General features: G+C 41.3%; 2 protein-coding genes across 3 annotated transcripts in view; both read right to left on the bottom strand.

The window, feature by feature from the left end:
- LOC118596079 (zinc finger protein 99-like) overlaps window positions 1–19,815 on the bottom strand; it is an 87,411-nt gene that overhangs the window by 24,516 nt on the left and 43,080 nt on the right. The gene's annotated exons all lie outside the window — the stretch shown is intronic.
- On the bottom strand, window positions 1,684–10,168 carry LOC118596080 (zinc finger protein 58-like). Of its 2 annotated transcripts, none has more exons than XM_036206805.1 (4): window positions 9,908–10,168; window positions 8,730–8,856; window positions 7,676–7,771; window positions 1,684–4,036 (listed from the first exon to the last, which is right to left on the bottom strand). In XM_036206805.1, exons 1-4 carry the CDS (start codon window positions 10,040–10,042, stop codon window positions 2,901–2,903), a joined length of 1,494 nt encoding a protein of 497 aa, XP_036062698.1. In that variant the 5' UTR covers window positions 10,043–10,168; the 3' UTR covers window positions 1,684–2,900. The 2 variants fall into 2 exon arrangements, with proteins under 2 accessions (XP_036062698.1, XP_036062699.1); XM_036206806.1 differs by lacking the exon at window positions 9,908–10,168 and adding an exon at window positions 9,340–9,874.

The following is a 19,815-nucleotide window of genomic DNA, read 5'->3' as shown; positions in this document are numbered from 1 at the left end:
TAGTGTAACAGGCTTTCTCGAGCCATCAACCGGCTCCCATATCATAACATGGAGACTTATTAGTTATGAATGCTCAGCCTTAGCTCAGGCTTGTTTCTGGCTAGCTCATATAACTTAACTTGTTTTTCTTCATGTACATTTTGCCTCGTAGCTCTTTACCCACTTTTCTGTATATCTTGCTTTTCCGAGGTCTCCATGGCTCTGGAAGCTGCCTGGCTTCTGGTCCTGGGGTGTTCCCCTCTGCTTTGTTCTCTTCTCCTTTTCCTCCATCTTAGATTTCTGTTCCTATTTATACTCTCTGCCTGTGAGTCTCACCTATCCCTCTCCTACCTAGGAATTGGCCATTTGGCTTTTTATTAGACCAATCAAGTGCCTTAGGCAGGCAGGTGAAACAAATGCAACACATCTTTACATGGTTAACAAAGGAAGCAGAAACAAGTAACACACCTTTACACAGTTAAAGCAATAGTCCACACCATAACCAGATGTAACACATCTTTGCCTACTCAAAATAACATTCCACAACACTGTAGTTTTCAGGTATTGTTAATTTTCACATATGAAATTTTTTACTTTCAAAATAATAGGATTTAAAATTAAAGAGAGAAATGAGAAATACTAGCTGAGATTATGAGTCCCTGCCAAACTATTTAATTCTGAGAGTATGCTTTGACTACAGTATTTACTCCTGAGGATGGTGTCTCTGCTTTACTATTAGCTACTGAGTGTACATGTTTCTGCTGTACTATTTACTTCTGGCTGTGTCTGTCTCTGCTGTACTATCTACTCCTAAGTGTGTGAGCCTTTGCAATATTATTAACTCCTGTGCTTGTCTCTGCTAAACTATTTACTCCTGAGATTATGTCTTTGTTATATTTCTTACATGAGCCTTCTTCCCTAGAGAAGCTTTCCCCACAGACTGTAGCTCTAAGAAATCATTCTCTTGTAGAACAAATGTATATCCATTAAGGTCATTTCCATTCATAAGGAAATATCCCTCTGTGTTCTGAGGAAATTAATAACTAGGTCTACAGAGACGTCAAGCAGGAAGAAAACATTGATTCACATACACATAACAAACCTGACTTTTGTTCAAGGTGTATTGCTGACTACACCTTACACAATTTTAAAAGACAGAACCTTCCCACACAGCAGCCTTTCTTTGTTATTATCGATGATGGAAGCATAGACTCTCTTTGTCATGTAATCTAGAGGGTTATTCATTTGTTTTCTCTAATGCGCATATGGCATTTAATGTAGCAGGAATCTTAAATGGTCTTATTAATAAAATCAAACCTGGGGCCAGGTATTGGGGTGAATGCTGGAAGATCAGAGAAGCAGAACAAGCCACAGCTACCTCACCTCGCCAATTCCTCAGCTGATCCTGTTTCCTCAGGCTGGAAGCCTCTGAGTCCTTATCCAAATGAATCTCAGCTGAATTGCTGCTAAACGCCTAAAAGCTTAACCAGCCAAATGCTGCTAGTTTCTGGTCTTCACACCTTATATTTCTTTGCCTTTCTGCAGTCACTCCCTGGGATTAAAGGCTCACTTTCTGGGATTAAAGGCGTGAGTCACCATGCCTGGCTGTTTCCAAAGTGACCTTGAATTCACAGAGATCCACCTGGCTCTGCTGGGATTAAAGTGTGCTACCACTGCCTAACCTCTATGTTTAATATTGTGGCCGTCCTCTTCTCTGACACCAGATATCAGCGTGCACAATATTTCGAGGAATACAATACCACTGCAGGGATAAATAGGAGAATGTGGGATCATGACTCTCTGAAATAAAGATGAGAACTAGAGTTCATTTAGTTATTATCCACTTACTAGAATAACAGCATTAAATTTTCCCTAGGGCTTACCCCCTAGCCAGGCAAAAATATATCACCAAATTAATATCACATTGGTTACTGTTTGTGGAATAAGCATTAAATCCAATCAGAAAATAATTGGTTCTTCTCACAACTTTCCTGCCATTATTGCTCTACAGGCACTGTAGTTTTTTATCTAAGGCACAGCATGTGCACCTGAGATTATCTCTGCCTCAGCTGATGACTTTATTTCTTCAGCTGTAGCTGCTGCCTTGCTGCTGAGGCCTTAGACTGGAAGAGATTTCGTGTAGTTTTAACTAAGTCATTATGCTTTTATTTTACCAATAAGGATTCAGGAGCCAAATACTTGTGAACACCTACTAGCTCAGAGAGACAGAGATTCTTACACACCAAGGGGAGATATTACAGGAGCTTCGATGACTCCACTGGGAAAATAAACAATAACTATGCCACAGCCTAGATCTCAGACTCCAGGCACCCAATGGACATGCATGGTAAAGTTTTTATGGAACATTTATAGTTACAGAAGAAAGAGACTCATGAATCAAGGCAAGTTTCAAACACATTGCTTGAACAAACTGTTGGAGGTTACAGCCAAGAGAAGTCTCTACTGTTCTCTGATGACGTTCTTAGCATTTTTGCTATTGGAAGTTAGGTGTTCATGTTAACATTCAAAATAATTAATATTCTTTATTATGGAATCCTTTGAGTTGAATAAGATGAGAATTGTTAGTAAATATTTTACCACACTTCACATACTCATGGAGTTTGTAGTCAGAATGAACCATTTGATGTATTTTAAGAGTCGAAGAAGTAAACTTTTTAGGACATTGGTAGGATTTCTCTCTCATATGAACTATATCATGTGTTGAGAAAGGATATAAAGATTAACAAAGTTTTTGTCACATTCCCCACACTTTTAGGGATTGTCTTCAGAATGAATTTCCTTTTCTTTTTTATGTTGTCTAAGGGATAATGATGAAAAAAAAAACATCTTTCACACTCTTCACACTTTTAGGGTTTCTCTTCAGTATGAACTCTCTCATGTTTCTTAAGGCCTGAGAGATACTAAAAGGCTTTGTGATATTCTTCACACTTGAAGTGTTTCTCCCCAGTATGAACCCTCTTGTGTCTCCTAAGGCTTGAGACATAATAAAAGGCTTTGTGACATTCTTCACACTTGAAGGGTTTCTCTCCAGTATGAACCGTCTTGTGTCTCCTAAAGCCTGAGTGATAACGAAAGGCTTTACCACATTCTTCACACTTGTAGGGTTTCTCTCCAGTATGAAGTGTTTGATGTTCCTGAAGATTCCTAGAACAGGAATATCGTTTGCCACACTGCAAACACGTATAAGGATTTACTTCAGAATGGATAATTTGATGTCCTCTAAGTGATGAATATGAGTTAAAACGTCTGCCACACTCTTCACACTTGTAAGGGTTGACTTCATAGTGAATAATTTGATGTCGTCTAAGGGATGAAGCTGAGCAAACACATTTGCCACACTTTTCACACTTGTATGGTTTCTCTCCTGTATGAAATACCTTGTGGTCCTTAAGTCCTGAGTGATAAAGAAAGGTTTTGTGACATTCATTACACTTGTATGATCTCTTTCCATTATGAATTCTACGATGTCTCTGAAGGGATGCATAATGGGAAAACCTTTTGCCACACTCTTTACACTTGCATGGATTCTCTTCAGAATGAATTCTTTGATGATGCTTCAGGAATGAAGGATAACAAAAAGCTTTGCCACATTCTTCACACTTGTAGGGTTTCTCTCCAGAATGAATTCTTTGATGATGCTTCAGGAATGAAGGATCACAAAAAGCTTTGCCACATTCTTCACACTTGTAGGGTTTCTCTCCAGAATGAATTCTTTGATGTTGCTTCAGCATTGAAGGATAATAAAATAATCTGCCACATTCTCCACACTTGTAGGATTTCTCATCAGTATGATTTTTCTGGTGTATAAAAAGTGATGAGCGAGTATTGAAGGTTTTATGACATTCTCTACACATATAAGACTTTTCGCCAGTATGAAGTCTCTTATGTATGGAAAGTGCTTTATGAGAACTTAGGCCCTTTCCACATTCTTCACACTTGTAGGGTTTCTCCCTTGTATGAATTCTCTGGCTTTGCATAATTAGTGAGTTACAGTCAATGGCCTTGTTGTAAATGGTATAATCATTGGGTTCTGTTCCTGTTGAGCAAAAGTTGAGATAAGAACAAAGGCTAGGAAATATTCCTCATACTGACAATGCTTATCTTTTTAAAAGGAAACATTTACTCATACATATTGAAGCATTTCAAAACCTATAGACACTAAGAATAAATGGGAAAATATTGTAGGTAGAAATAATCTATACTTTTCCTAGAATAAGGGCATGACCAAAAAGAACCTAGGCATAATAGCATATTATTCAAAGTTTAATAGCTAAGGAAGTTGTAAGGGCATTTTACTAAGAGAAATAAACCCATCAAACAATAGAGATGTTATATGGCCAGACAACCCTAAAATTATAAAGTAACCAAGCCGCGAAAAAGAGAAAGTTAATTGTGACTGTGTGAATTAGAGCCTTCGTTTAAATATAACATTTTTATCCTCCACAGAAATCCACAAAGATATCTCCACAATAGACTACTGGCAATGGTCGAGTGGAAGCCTGAACTGACCTACTCTGGTGGTAGGATGGCCAAACACCCTAACTGTCATGCTAGAAATCTCATCCAATGGCTGAGGGAAGTGGATGCAGAGATCCTCGGCCAGGCCCCAGGTGGAGCTCCAGGAGTCCAATTGGCGAGAAAGAGGAGGAATTGTATAAGCGAGAATTGTTGAGACCAGGATTGGGCAAAGCACAGGGACAAATAGCCAAACGAATGGAAACACATGAACTATGAACCAATAGTTGAGGAGCCCCCACCTGGATCAGGCCCTCTGGATAAGTGAGTCAGTTGTATAGCTTGAACTGTTTGGGAGGCACCAGTGGGACCGGGACCTGTCCTTAGTGTATGAGCTGGCTGTTTGGAACCTGGGGCTAATGTGGGGACACTTTGCTCAGCCTGGGAGGAGGGGACGGGACCTGCCTGGACTGAATCTACCAGGTTGAGCTGAATCCCCAGGGGAGTCTTCTCCCTGGAGGAGATGGGAATGGAGGGTGGACTGGAAGGAAGGGGGTGGGGGAAGGGAGGAGGACAGGGGAATCCATGGCTGATATGTGAATTTAAATTAAATTATAAAATAAAATAAAAAAGAACCCAGAAAAAAAGAAAAAAAAGATGTCTGAATAACAAGGTTTTCTAGATAGAAAAACATGTCTGTTCCTGACAGCACCAATTTACTTCAAAGAAGATGATGGACATTGAGGAAACTCCATATGGAGTTTACTTTCTTTATGGAAAAAGCTAGCCATTTGGACAAATGAATTGCCCTTGCCTCAATTGCTGACAGTATACTGTCCAAACTGGACCAGCAGGACATAAAGAAAGCGACTGCCAACCTTTGCCAAGACAAGGTAGCACAGTCCTTCAAAACTCCCTGTTTCTCAACTGTCTGTCAGATATTCTAGGCCTGTAGGCCAAAAATAAATGCCCCAACATTACAGAAAATCTTTGAGTGACTGTCCAGGCAGCCAGATGTCCCTGTCATTAGGAAACATTTCACCCTTCTAGAGTCTTTGATCAAGTTAAAAACTAAATGATTAGACTTAAAAATTTCCTTAGTTATGATGAAAGGTAAATTAGATATAAAACTTTTTTGACTCACAAAGATAAGGCAGATTGTTGTGGATATCGCTCTGTGTAAATAAAGTTCTGATTGGCCAGTGGCCAGGCCGGAAGTATAGGCGGGACAAGAGAGTAGAGAATTCTGGGAAGTAGAAGACTGGAGGGAGACACTGCCAGCCTCCGCCATAAAAAGCAACATGTAAAGACACCGGTAAGCCACAATCCATGTGGCAAAGTATAGACTAACAGAAATGGGTAAATTTAAGAGAGAAGAAGTAGATAACAAGCAGCCTGCCACAGCCATACAGTTTGTAAACAATGTAAGTTTCTGTGTGCTTTCTTGGTTGGGTCTGAGTGACTATGGGACTGGCGGGTAAGAGAGATTTGTCCTGACTGGGCCAGGTAGGAAAAATCTAATTACAGCAGATAATAAAATATTTTCTCTAAATTTGCCAGATACAAATGGACTGGATATTGTAACTGTAATGCTTACTTGACAACCGTTAGTGTTAAAGGTACCACCACATGGCAGAGTATAAATAAGACATATGAGTTCATTTCAAATGTAAGAGCTAGGTAATAATAAGCCTAAGCAATCAGCTGAGCATTTATAATTAATACTAAGTCCCTGAGTTGTTATTGGGATGGCTGGTGGACAAAGCTGATCATGATCCTGACAAAAAAACCACCTACACTCCTAAGCCATGCTCCCATTACAAATCTGGGGGTAAATGAAAATATACAGTTGGAGGAAGTCTGAGAATCAACAGAGGACCTGGAGAAGAAGGGACCACAAGATCTCTTCATCCCGTTGGACTCATGGTAATGTTAGCCATGATGCTTGCTATAGAGCTAGTGACAGTGGCTATCCTGACTGGATCTGAAACAAAACTAGATAGCTCTGATGTATCTGGGAACATCAGATTTATACATAAACATTTCTAATTTCTCTAACAAGTTGTGACGGGAAACATGTCCAAATAACAGTTAGACCTAATATACCAAAAATATATTAACTTGAAAAAATGACAAAGAAACTTCGAAAAAGCATGCAGCCTTACAACACAGTGATAGGCCTACATCTACTAGCGGGCATGAAAGAGAGGCACACAATCACTGTACCCAGAACTAGTTTCATGGGCATCCCTGAATCAACAGTGCAAGGCCCTATAGCTCATCCTGTCCTCGTCTTCCTAGGTCTGATGGTCAGGCCCTGCTGTACCTACTGGTGGTTAAAAAAACAAAAACAAAAACAAAAACAAAACAGCTTCTAATGGCCTAATACATCCCCTTCTACACTATTAATGCTTTGACTCTTCCCTAAGATCAGTGAGGAATAAAATGTCCGAAGGGACTCAGATTGTCAGAGTTTTATTAAACTGCTCCCCATCTCCAAATTGTTACAATCAACAGAACTGTTGAACCTTCTGCCCCTCCTGCCTCTCTGTAATGGAATTGTTGGTTTGGCTTAATAAACCCAATCACGCTCACTTTGGTACTGAGATCTTTCTGGCAAATCTACTCTTAACCCCTGCTAATAAATAACTCTCAGTCTGACCAGCACTGAGTTCTCTTTCTCTGAGTCTTATACTACAAAAAAGAATCAACAAAAAGAAAAACCTTGGAAGTCACTTTAAATAGAAGCACAGCGATTGAGTAGTAGTTGTGGAATTTCCAAGCTTCAGAGAGTAGAGCTGGGAGCCCACTGCCTATGTAAGGATGCTTTACACAGCCTTGGTCCAGGAGGAGGGGCGTGAACCTGCCTGAACAGAGTGTACCAGGCTCTGCTGATTCCCCACAGGAGGCCTTGGCTTGGAGGAGGTGGGAACGGGAGTTGGTATGGGGGAGAAGGCTGGAGAATGGGTGGAGGGAGGTGAGGGGAATTTGTGGTTGGCATGTAAAATGAATAGGAAATTTTTAATAAAGAAGAAAAGAAATAAAAAACAGACTTAAACCATCATAAACTTCTCAGAGATGAGCTCTGAAAACAAAGACATGAAGGAGGGACCTAAAGAATGATTCCCACAGTATCGTGTCCCAGGGTATTGGGAAAGCCTGCCTTTCTGTGGGAAATTTGGACCTCAACTCCTCCCCCAAACCCCTCATTCCTACACACCTCGCTGCATGCTGCCTGCTGCTTGTCTCTTCACATCTGAAGATTCTGCTCTTTGCTCCAAAAATGTCACCAGGTGTGGCTTAGACCCAGCAAGACCTGTTTATAGAAAAAGAAGGAACAAGATTGTTTATGTGTTCTTTTACTTGGAATTGACATGTGCCTTCCAGTTCATGCTTATAAGGAAAGAGATGATGAAATAAATGATTGCAGACAGTCAGTTCCTTGAATGTTTTCTGACAGGATCATTACACTACATGAAGAAATTCTGAGTTTCATTTAAAAGAAAAAAATCATTAAAACTGAATAGTGAAACACTTTGATTAACAAGTGTACTTGAGGTCTCATGCCATTGAATTTCTACGAGTCCCACTAGAGTGAAGGAAACATATACAACACAGAAATGTTAAACACAAAAAGAGAAAAACAGTGAAATGATATATTTTTTTAATTTTAAATTTTATATACACATTTGTGTTTTACCTGCAGTTTTTGTTTGTATGTGGATAAAGTGTTAATCAAGTGAATCTTTATTAATAAAAAAATTGAAGTAAGATATTGGGAGAAAAACCTGAAAGATCAGAGACCCAGGGGAGCAGACATAGTGACTTCCTACATACTCGGTTCCTTGATGCAAAAGGGCTCAGATCCAGTCTCAGTCCCAACTTATCACTTCTGGTCCATCTTTATACAAGCCTCTGAGCCTCTAAGACCAGCTAGTGGCTAGCACCACCCTCTGATTCCAAGCAGGCTTTATTTGTCAAAACACAATCAAAATAGAACACATGAGGATGTGAGATTTGGGGATTACAGTTAGTTGTAAGCTGCCAAATGCATGCTGGAAATTGAACCCGAATCCTCTAGAAGAGCAATCAGTGCTCTTAACAACTGAGCCATCTCACCAGTCCTGAAATGATTTTTAATACAGCAATCTCCCTTATTTTCTGAAAACAAAGGATATGAAACTGGCTGTTGAAATGCTCCCATGAGACACCATACAAAGTGAGGAAGCTACATGTTGATGGTGAAATAAGAATTCACTATGGATGATCCTCACCAAGGAACACAAGGTTGCTGTAATTCTCCAACATCACATCCCTATACAAATTCCACTGAGCAGGATCCAGGCATTCCCTCTCTTCTGCAGAGAACTCAATGGCCACATCCCAGAAGGACAGCATTTCCTGCAATAAAGATCAGTGAATGAAAGCACACTTTAATGTAATTAAAACCATGAATAATATAAATACCAAGATGCATTGAGCTGGAGAGTTCTCCTGTCAACTTGACACTAGAAGAAAGAAACAATTCAGAAAATGCCTTCCTAAGACTGTCCTGTAGTCAAGCCTAGACCCCAGTCTAAGGCTGGCAGGCCTTTTATGAGGTGGTTCTATCAGGGCGGGGGAGCGGGGTCATCCAGAATGTAGACATCTGGAGGCCAGAGTGTGGGTAAATGAATTCCAAGCTTATCTCACAAGGGGTTATTTTGCAAGCATTCTTCTTAAGCAATTATCTTCAAGCACAACCAGGCGATTATCCTGCAAGCTTCCTGTTAGCACAGCTTGGTGGGCTAACTTTCTGGTATAGGTCGTGGGGGCAGAGTGCAGTATTTTCTACTGAATCTACAATTAGCAGAGCTAATGGGGGGGGGGGCTCGTTTAACTTACAATGGCCTTTCAGGTTTCGCCTCAAAATTTTCCTCTCTTGCTTATTTAACCGGCAGAGAAAATGACCGCGATCAAAACCTCAAGACCGTTACACTAGGCGGCTACAGAGTTCAGGACGGACCAGACCCCGTTTGCTCTACAGACACTGAGAAATCTGACAGCGTCCATGTGAGATGGCTCAGCTAGAGAAGCATGCTTCCCCACCAGAGCTGCTCACTGAGCTCCCAGCTCCACCTCAGGAGCAGGCAGTCAGCTGACCATCATTAGTTTGCAATCCTGGACTTCACTATCAACTACTCCGCGATACCGGGAAGCTCTCCTGTCCCAGAAGACCAAGCCGGATTTGGACCTGGACCGCAGGGGACATCCTAAGGAAACCATCACTCAAGCACAGTCCCTATCGCCCCCTCCCCAGCCCTAACCTGCAACCTCACGTGACCCAGCCAGTTCAGCACAGCACCTCCAAGGCAGTTTCTTCCGCCCTCCTACCCAGCCCAGGTCCGCTCCCTCCAGGAGGGACCCCCGCTCGCTGCACAGTGCCTCAGGCTCCGCTGCACCCTGGACCAACCTCCATGTCAGAGACGCAGCAGGAATGCACAGCAGGGCAGAACTCTAGCCGAACTTTGAGGAAGACGCACGTGTGTCGACTAAAAGCCTGGTTGGTATTTCCTGGATGGCTCCTCGTGATGTCACAGTGCCACATACTACATTTCCCAGAAGTCTAGGCGAAAGAATTCCCGGAACCCAGGCCTAGAGTTTCTCCCCTAGTGGATTTGAGTCTGGTTGCCTGCAGTGAAGTATGGGAGGAAGAAGCAGAGAGAGCAGGACAGGCCCTGGGGAGTCAGGCTGGTGTTCACCTCCAGATCCACAGCATGAGATGTATGAGTGTGACTGGAGCCTTTGACAGAAATATTAGCCTTGTAGGCTTTCTGGTCCATATGTTGTGATTTTAATGTTACCTGAGCATTGCTTGTATCATCCCACTCCCATGCCCTTGTGTTTGTTCCACAAATGTCACTTAACGGTAGTGACCCTCCATTCAAAACGGCCAATGTACTGATTAAATGACGTAGTGCTTAAAACACATCATCAAATAGCAACTCCTAGACCTCTATCGCAGCTCTTTACCCAATAAATGTGGCATGCAGCAATCATTAATTCTTTTGGTTTGAACTTACCACATTTTGAAATACTATGACTCAGAGAACGGAATTGGAACCATGAAAAAAGCATAGGAGACCAAATGTAATGTCCCTTTTGGGAAACATGGATTATATAATGAGAATTTAGTTTCAAAGTAAATATCACTTGCTGGGTCCATTAGATGTCTAGGTGTATTTGTGAATTTTAATTGTCTGTATAATGTTTCTGAGTTTCTTGAAGCAGCAAATGGAGTGTCTCCAGTCAAGGGTTGGGACACCCACTGACATAGGTCTGACTGACTTCTATTAAAATAGATCCTGCAGAGAAGAAAGAGAACAATGGAATGCAGTTTTTAAGAGAATAGACAGGGCAAACAGACACACCTCTGAACTCAAAATATGTAACTGATATGTTAATGCATGTGATAATGACAATGGGGGACACTATCACATGCACCAATATAACTAAATATGACAATGTAGTGAAAATCTGGGGTTGGGGATTTAGCTCAGTGGTAGAGTGCTTGCCTAGCAAGTGTAAGGCCCTGGGTTCAGTCCTCAGCTCCAGAAAAAAAAAAAAAGAAAGAAAGAAAGAAAAGAAAAAAAAAGAAAAGAAAAAGGAAAAGGAAAATCTGTGCTGCTCAGATCTATTCCTTGCACATGTTTGACCCCTGTTCAAATCTTTTGCAATGTCTCTCCATGACCTCTGACATACTCATATAGATCGATGGACAGGAACTGAATGTCCTCACCCAGCACACCTCCCCTCCAGAGTGTCCCAGATATGACATGTCTCACACAGCAAGGTTCATGCATGAGTTGTAAACACAAGGAACTCCTCCCTCACACTGACATTAGAACACAAGGAAAGAAGCCTGGGAGGAAAGGGACAGGACTGCTCAACAAGGAGAACTGGACTGGACCTGTGGAAGAGCAGGAACCAACATGAGCAGTCTGCTTCACTGGCTGGACATGGCAGTGCCCATGTGAAGGACAGGGAGGAAGTGGTTTTGTTCTGGCTGACTGTAAGAAGCATCTGCACACACTGGAACCTCTGGTGTAAGGACAGGGGAAGGCATCCCAGCTGCAGCTGCAGAAAAAGACCCAGGGATGTAACCACAGCAGCCACATCAGTCAAGAGCTGCAGAATGGAAATGAAGAAATAATGGAGTCTCAGATTAGATATGAAAAGAGCAAACTGGAAGAAATCAGTGAAACCAGAAGAAATCAGCATCAGGTCATCACAGTAACTAATACATTAATATCCAAGAAAATAAGTATTTGCTTCATATTGGGAGAAATATTTAAGCAATGCAAAGAGGAATTCTTCTTCACCAAAATATATGTCTCTAACAAAATCATGATAGGGGAAAAAGTTTTAATTACTCATGGAATGGGCCTCAGATGTTAAGTACATGTCATTTTTATGTCAATAAAGTGTTATTACATGGATTTGTATCATAGTGCTCATTGTCAGAAACATGATTTGAACCATAGAAAGTATTTCTCATGTCTATAAAGTATGTTCAAGCGTTTTCTGTCACTGACTGGGTAGCCTTGGCTGCCCATGAATTTCCTATGAAGCAGGGGAGGACCAGAGGTCCCGTCTCCCGTTCACAAATGCAGAGATGACAGGGATGTGCAATAGAGTAGACTGAAGTTTCTTTTCTATCACAGGTCTGTTTACTTTAAATCACATGAATACACACAGGTCTGTGAGTTCTTCCTTACCCTGCTGACCTGACAACAAAGCCTGGCACTGGAACCCAAGGCCATGAGAGTTTTTCATCTGTTCCTAGACACCCTGTTCCTGGACTAGCTCAACAAGCTCAAGGTCAGATCAGAATATGTTGACACAACCATTTCAGAACAAGCAAGACATCAGCACTGTTTTGTAATTACTCATCCCTACATTAGGGATGGCGGACCTTTCAAAGAGTCAAGAAAACCCAGCACTCAAGGTAACACTGGGTTCAGCTTCCCTAGTCCCCATTCTGCTTTGCACTGGGTCTTTCCTACCATATGTCTGCAAATGTGTGTTCTCTCACCCTAGTCAAAGCTTTTCTATAGCAGCTGATTCTGACAGATCTGTCCCTATTTCAGAATTTCCTATCAGTGAACTGTTGGGTCTTGGGTTTTCCTTCCTGAATTTTTTACAGGCAGAAGAAATGAACACAATCAAGACCTCAAGATCATTACACTAGGCCGGCTACAGAGTACAGGAGGGGTCAGAATCTCTGGTTACTCTAAAGATACTGAGAAATCTGACAGCGTCCATGTGAGATGGCTCAGCTAGAGAAGCATGCTTCCCCACCAGAGCTGCTCACTGAGCTCCCAGCTCTGCCTCAGGAGCAGGCAGTCAGCTGACCATCATTAGTTTGCAATCCTGGACTTTGTTATATCATCTACTCTGAGCTACCAGGCAGCTCTCCTGTCCCAGAAGCCCAAGCCAGACTTGAGGTGCATGCGGTGTCCTAAAGCATAACTCAGGACACAGTCCCTATTGCTCTCACCCCAGCCCTGACCTGCAACCTCATGTGACCCAGCCAGTTGAGCACAGCACCTCCAAGGCAGCTTCTTCCACCCTCTCACATAGCCCAGGTCCATACCACACACAGTGCCTCAGGCTGTGCTACACCATGGACCAACCTCCATGTGAGAGATGGAACAGGAATGTAGAGCAGGGCAGGACTCTTGCCAAACTTGGGGGAAGACCCACATGTGCCAACCAAAAGCTGGAAGGCAATTTCTTGTGTGTTTTTCTGTGATGTCACAGCGATATGAGCTACATTTTCCAGAAGTGTGGGCAAGGAATTCCTGGACTCCTTGTGTGATGATGTTTACTCTTCGTGGATTTGTGTCTGGCTGCCTGCAGTAGAGTATGGGAGGAACAAACATAGTTAGGTGGACAGCTATTAGGCCTGAGGAAAACCAATTGCATGAATGTCTGATTAAAGCAAGCTTCATTTTACAGGTGCACCAGGAACTGGCCGGTTGGCTTTCTCTTCCAAAGTCGGTATTTCAGAGAGCACTCCCTCATTGTCCTTTGAGGTCCCTTCATGGGGAAGGGTTAGGGTTATAGAAAACAGATGTCGAGATAATTGGCAGTTAGAAAGGATGAGATTTAAAAAAGACTGAAGTTCAATAATACATCATGTGGGAGGGGAATTGTAGTGGATAGCCATCCCAGCATTGGCCTGGAAGTTCCCACCCCCATTGAGGCTTCGGAAATGGTCCAAGGTATCTGGAAAAACATGTCCATAAGGCAAAAGTGCAAGCATTTCACAGGTTATGTTTGTAAGGCAAACGATGAGCAAACATCATGGGGCCACAAGTTTAGCATAGGTTGAAACATGTTTTAGAGGGTCATTAGGCTCAGGAAACAGAAACTTACTCTTGTAAGGCATGGAGACTTACTAACAATGTATAAAAATGTGGTTTCTTAATAACTGTCTGGCTACTGTTTTTATTTCAAAGAGCTATGGGGAGTCAGTCTGGTATGTACCTCCAGATCCACAATATGAGATGTGTGACTGTGAGTCAAGACTTTTAGGGTTATAGGTCATTTTTGATCCATATGCTCTGAATTAAAAAGTAAGCTTAACGCTTTTAAAAAGTCATGTTGACTAAATTGTATTTTAAAATGGTAAAGCAATACTGTGTGGGATAATCTTTTTGTCCACTGAAGATCTGTCTTTGCCAAGGCACCTTCTGATTGGTTTAATACCACTAAATGGCCAATATAAATAAATAAAACATACATGGTAGAGCAGTTGAGTATACTTTAGGCTTTCCCGTAATATGCAGTCCTACATATAAATAATCCATGACTCTCTGGGTGGGAAAAGAGTCATTCTGGGATGCTTCATGCCAGGGATGCATAGATGGCTCAACATACGAAAATCTGTCAATGTATAAACATATAAACACCATATAAACAAACTGAAAGTAAACAACCACATGATTAGATGCTGAAAAAGCCTTCAATAAAATCCAACATCCCTTCAGGATAAAGGTCTTGGAAAGATCAGGAATGCAAAGAACATACCTAACCATAATAAAGGCAATTTATAGCAAGCCAGCAGCCAACATCAAATTAAATGGAGAGAAACTCAAAGCAATTACACTAAAATCAGGAACAAGACAAGGCTGTTCACTCTCCCCATATCTATTCAATATAGTGCTGGAAGTTCTAGCTAGAGCAATAAGACAACAAAAGGAGATCAAGGGGATACAATTTGGAAAGGAAGAAGTCATACTTTTGCTATTTGCAGATGATATGATGCATGGATCATCTTAGGAAGGGGAAATAGAGATCATGAATAAACAGCATGGGGTGCAATAGAGGGTAGGGGATGGGGGATGAGAACATGAGGGAACAGGATGGTCGAGCTGGAACAAGAATGGAGTGGAAAATCAATGAAAAAGATACTATGATAGAGGAAGACATCATGGGGATAGGGAGAAACCAGGTGCTAGGGAAATATTTCATGGAATCCACAAGGATGACCCCAGCTTAGACTATTAGCAATAGTGGAGATGCTGTCTGAACTGGCTTACCCTAGTAATCAGATCGGTGAATACTCTGTCATCATAGAGCCTTCATCCAGTAACTGATGGAAGCAGATGCAGAGATCCACAGCCAAGCAGCAGCAGGTCCAGCTCCAGGAGTCCAGGTGAAGAGAGAGAAGAGGGATTCTATGAGCAAGGGGTATCAAGATCATGATAGGGAAACCTACAGAGACAACCAAACCAAACTAGTGGAAACTCATGAAATTTAGACCAACCCCTGTGAAGCCTGAATGGAAGTGGACTAGGCCCTCTTCATAAGAGAGACAGTTGTATAGTTTGATCTGCTTAAGGGGCCCCCTGGCAGTAGGATCAGGTTCCATCCCTGGTGCATGAGCTGGCTTTTTGGATAGCACTACCTATGGAGGGACACCTCACACAGCCTTGACACAGGGGGAGGGTCTTGGACCTTTTCCAACTGAATATACTAGGCTTTGCTGACTCCCCATGGGAGGCTTTACCTTGTCAGAGGAGGGGATGGGGGTTGGGTTGGGGAGGAAGGCTGGGGGGTGAAATGAGGGAAGAGAGGGGGATCTATGGTTGGTAAGTAAGATGAATAAAAAATTTATCATTGAAAAAATAATCCATGTTCCTCTGAACTCACACTCAGCATGATCCAGACATGGATCCAACTCCACAGCTTGTTAAACAGTTTTCCTATGAACATTGGAATCCCTATAGTATAGGAGGTTCTGTGGAGATGTTGTGTTCAATATATTGTGCACTCCAATAAACTTATCTTGTGTCAGAGAACACAACAGCCACTGGATTAGACATAGAGGCCAGAAAATGGTGGCACACATGCCTTTAATGTTATCACTTGAGAGGCAGAGATCCATGTGGATCTCTGTAAGTTCAAAGCCACACTGGAAACAGACATGGCGACATGTCTTTAATCCCAGGAAGTGATGGCAGGAAGCAGAAAGGTACATAAGGTGTGATGACCAGGAACTAGGGACTGTTAAGCTTTTAGGCTTTTAGCAGCAGTTCAGCTGAGATCCATTTGGATGAGGACTCAGAGGCTTCCAGTCTGAGGAAACAGGATCAGCTGAGGAATTGGTGAGGTGAGGTTAGCTGTGGCTGGTTCTGGTTCTCTGATCTTTCAGTGTTCACCCCAATACCTGGCTCCTGAGTTTGTTTTTATTGATAAGATCTTTTAAGATTCATGCTACAAGGTTCCTCAGGGATACAGATGGTATAATCACTGAAAAAAGTTAAAGTTCAACTCTCTGACATTCACTTATAGAGAACTCCATAATCCATCTCAGGCTTTGTCACCTGTCCTTAGTCCCTAGAAACTTTCAGTTGTTAATCTATGTAAAAAACCAAAAACAAACAAACAAACAAAAACCCTTAGTTTTTAGAGGGCACTACTGTCAGAGCTCACAGAGGTTTCCTAGTGAGATCTGAGCTTGCTTTACCTTGCAGGGCTGCATGGTTACCAGGTGTTTGCAGGAGTCTGCACTTGGCTGTGCTAGGGGGAGGTCTTTTGCTCCACCCCTTGGCATTCCTTTAAAAATCCCTTTAGGAGAGACAGAAGAGGTCCTCTCAAGGCTATCCTGTGTTTCTGCCTGTCTCTGTCTCCCTCTAGATATCTATCTAAATCATTTATCCCTCACTCCTCAAGATTACCCTTGGCAAAAATGGTGGGGGCAGATCCCCCACAAATGGCTCCAGAAATAGAGAACCAGGGACTTGGTGAAAGAGGTACAAGGGGATGTCTCTGGTGAAAGGCATGCTGAAAAGGAATTGATAAAGGCAACAGAATTTTATTCTCAATAGTCAAGTTAGGCATTGGAATGCCAACGTTGAAAATTAAGACTGCAGTGTATATTTCTTTCTATCTAGGTTTCTTTTTCTCTATCTCTTAATTTCTATCTATAAGAAAGTAGTGTAGGAAAAATTTAGAGCAAGGTAGAATATAGAAATATTAGGTTAGGAATATAGTTTAAGAAAAAATTTAGAACAAAGATAAGCCACAAGACAGAGAAACTATGTCCTTGATTTTCCAACTATGGGGCTATAAACACAAAATCCTAGGGAAGAATCAGAAAAAATATCAAATATGATACAAAAGGGCAGGAAAAGATTCCTATAGAAGCTTTTGGCTTGGGGACAGCTTAAATTCTGAGTCCTGAGTGACAGAGGAAAAAAATTTCCCTGAGGTGTGTGCAAGTGAAATAAAACTTTTCACTCTGCTGACACTGCCTCTATATGAAAACATTGTACTATAAGAATTAGTTCCATTTGGCCATGAAGCCAAGGAGAACAGAGGTCTTAGCAAAATCTTAGTAATATTTCTCTAAAAACTAAAAGCTGTTCAGATCTTTTCTTTCTCAGATTTTTTTCTCTTTTTGTAAGGAAAAAAAATTAACTCACCTGGAAAGAACATCTATCAGTATGAGAAAATATCACCTGTAACTACTCTGAGAAAAAAACAAAAACCTCTTGAAATATGCCAGATCCTCTTTGCTAGTTTTATTCCAGCCAGTATTAGAAAAATAGCAGGCAAAATCCCCTGTGGCCAGAGCCTACACCCAAGAGAGTGCAGGTGGAAAGCTGAGTGAGGCAGCTTCCTTCTCCAAGCATGGAGCCACCACAGAGGCAGTGTGGAACCTGGGAGGGGTTTGCTAGCATGTCGGAAACAGTGGAGGCTTTGAATTCCTCCCTGCAATAAGAGAGGCAGGGCTTGAGTTCCCCAAAAAATCTCTCTGAAAGGACTTTCTTTTAAGTGCCTTCATTTTCTTTCACTAACTCAGTAAGGTGGAGGAGCAAGCCCCTAGGCGTTTTTGCTTCTGGCACCAAAATGCCTACCTGAATGTGAGCAGGTTGGCATGACTCTGCTCTGGGGACAATGTCAGGCTCAGGAAATACATCTATTAATACCATCTCAAGGAAAACATAAATCTCCCATGGTAAAAGAGCGAAATCTTCATTCAAAAACCTCTTGGGGTAAAAGCAAAAGCATGAAAACAAACCACGGAAATGGAAACAGAGGTATGGCATACCCAAAATGCATCTTGGGAAATGTAGTCTGTAACATCATTCATAACCACAGGATGATAAAGAGAAAAGCAGTATGGGAAAAGTAGTTTTTCAGCTCAAAATTTCAGCCCCCAAATTTGGTTTTCAGCTCCAAGTGCAGTTTTTTTTTTTCCAAAGCAATGTTAGATAGCTTAATCTTACCTCTTGAGAACTAAGAGCAGTTAAACAATTTGCCTCTAAGGAGGTAATTAAAATGCTAATACCGTTGGTTTACAAGTTACTTTGCAATCTTTGGGAAAACTATCCTTACACTGGGAAACTGCTTTGGGCATGAAAAAAAATATCTTACCGGATTGAGTTGTCCTTAAGTTACAAGAGGGAAACATGGGCATTATTAAAAGCACTCATGATAATCTTAAAAAGTAGCTTTAAAAATTAAGAAGAGGGAATTTTACCCTCAGTCAAGCTTAGATGAATTAGGCTCTGACTGCAAACTCTCAAGAAAACTTTCAGAATGATATCAAAGCTGACTATAAATTCTGAACTTTAGAAATGATTTGTGTCTTCTCTGTCTTGTTAATAGTTCAGTTAAGAAACCTCTTCTAGTTGTTGCTAATAGAGTTTGCTTTTGAATATAAGTTAATTCTGTTAAGAGATTCTTTATAGATGTCTGCAAAATAATTCTATAGAGTTTCCTCTTGAATATAAGTTTGGTAAATAGTTCCTTTAAGAAATCTCTTCTAGATATGTGTTAAAGTTTGTAAAATAGAGTTTCCTTATAAATATAAGTTAGTAAAATAGGTCTTTAGAGTTTTCTTTTGAATATGTTTATAAAAAGTATAAATAAGTATATGTTGAATGTAAGTCTAAATGTTTAATGTAAGTTTGAAAAGTGTAAATATGTATAGTGACAATAATTCAGTTAAGAGATTTCTTCTAGATGTTTGCTAAGGTTTATAAAGTAGTCCTATAGAATGTAAGTTTGTTAAAAGTGTAAAAATGCTCGGAAGGCAGAGCTAGGTGGATCTCTGTGAGTTCAAGGCCAGCCTGGTCTATAGAGTGAGATCCAGGACAGGCACCAAAAGCTACACAGAGAAACCCCGTCTCAGGGGGGGAAAAAGTGTAAATATGTATAATAAATAGTCATGCTAGTTGTGAATATGTATAGTAATATTCATACTAGAATTGTGTTGATATTAATGAACCAGAGTTTGGTGACCCTAAGGGAATCTTTTAAGTTTGATGCAGTTTATTTGATGTGGTTTACATCAAGAGTTTATTGATTTAAAAGGGGGCTTGGCACAGTGAAGGCTGTTACAGATATCTTAAGACCCATTCAAAAAAGAACATTCTATCTTGGTCATCTTCTACTCCTTTACTGGAGAGTGTGGCAGCCTATGGATCACTGTGGATGTTCAAACTACTTGTAAGATTCTGAGTCAGAAGTCTGAGTTATGCTCTGTACCCCCTCCTGCCAGAGGCTGGAGGTCAGAGACAGGCAACTTTCTTCTTGAAACCTAAGCCTGAGTATGGTTGATGGAAAGCATATCTCCATGATGGGTAATGGAAAAATAATCAAGGAGGATGACCTAAGACAGACCCAGTCTATCTGAGGGGTCTGAAGGACACATTAAAATATTAAGAGGAGGGCTGGAGAGATGGCTCAGAGGTTAAGAACACCGCTTGCTCTTCTAAAGGTCCTGAATTCAATTCCCAGCAACCACATGGTGGCTCACAACCATCTGTAATGAAATCTGGTGCCCTCTTCTGGCCTGTAGGG

The sequence above is a fragment of the Onychomys torridus genome, chromosome 15 (genome assembly GCF_903995425.1).
Source record: "Onychomys torridus chromosome 15, mOncTor1.1, whole genome shotgun sequence".
Lineage (NCBI taxonomy): Eukaryota > Metazoa > Chordata > Mammalia > Rodentia > Cricetidae > Onychomys > Onychomys torridus.
The sequence above is the reverse complement of the archived record's forward strand: the minus strand, read 5'-3'. Positions and strand labels throughout refer to the sequence as shown.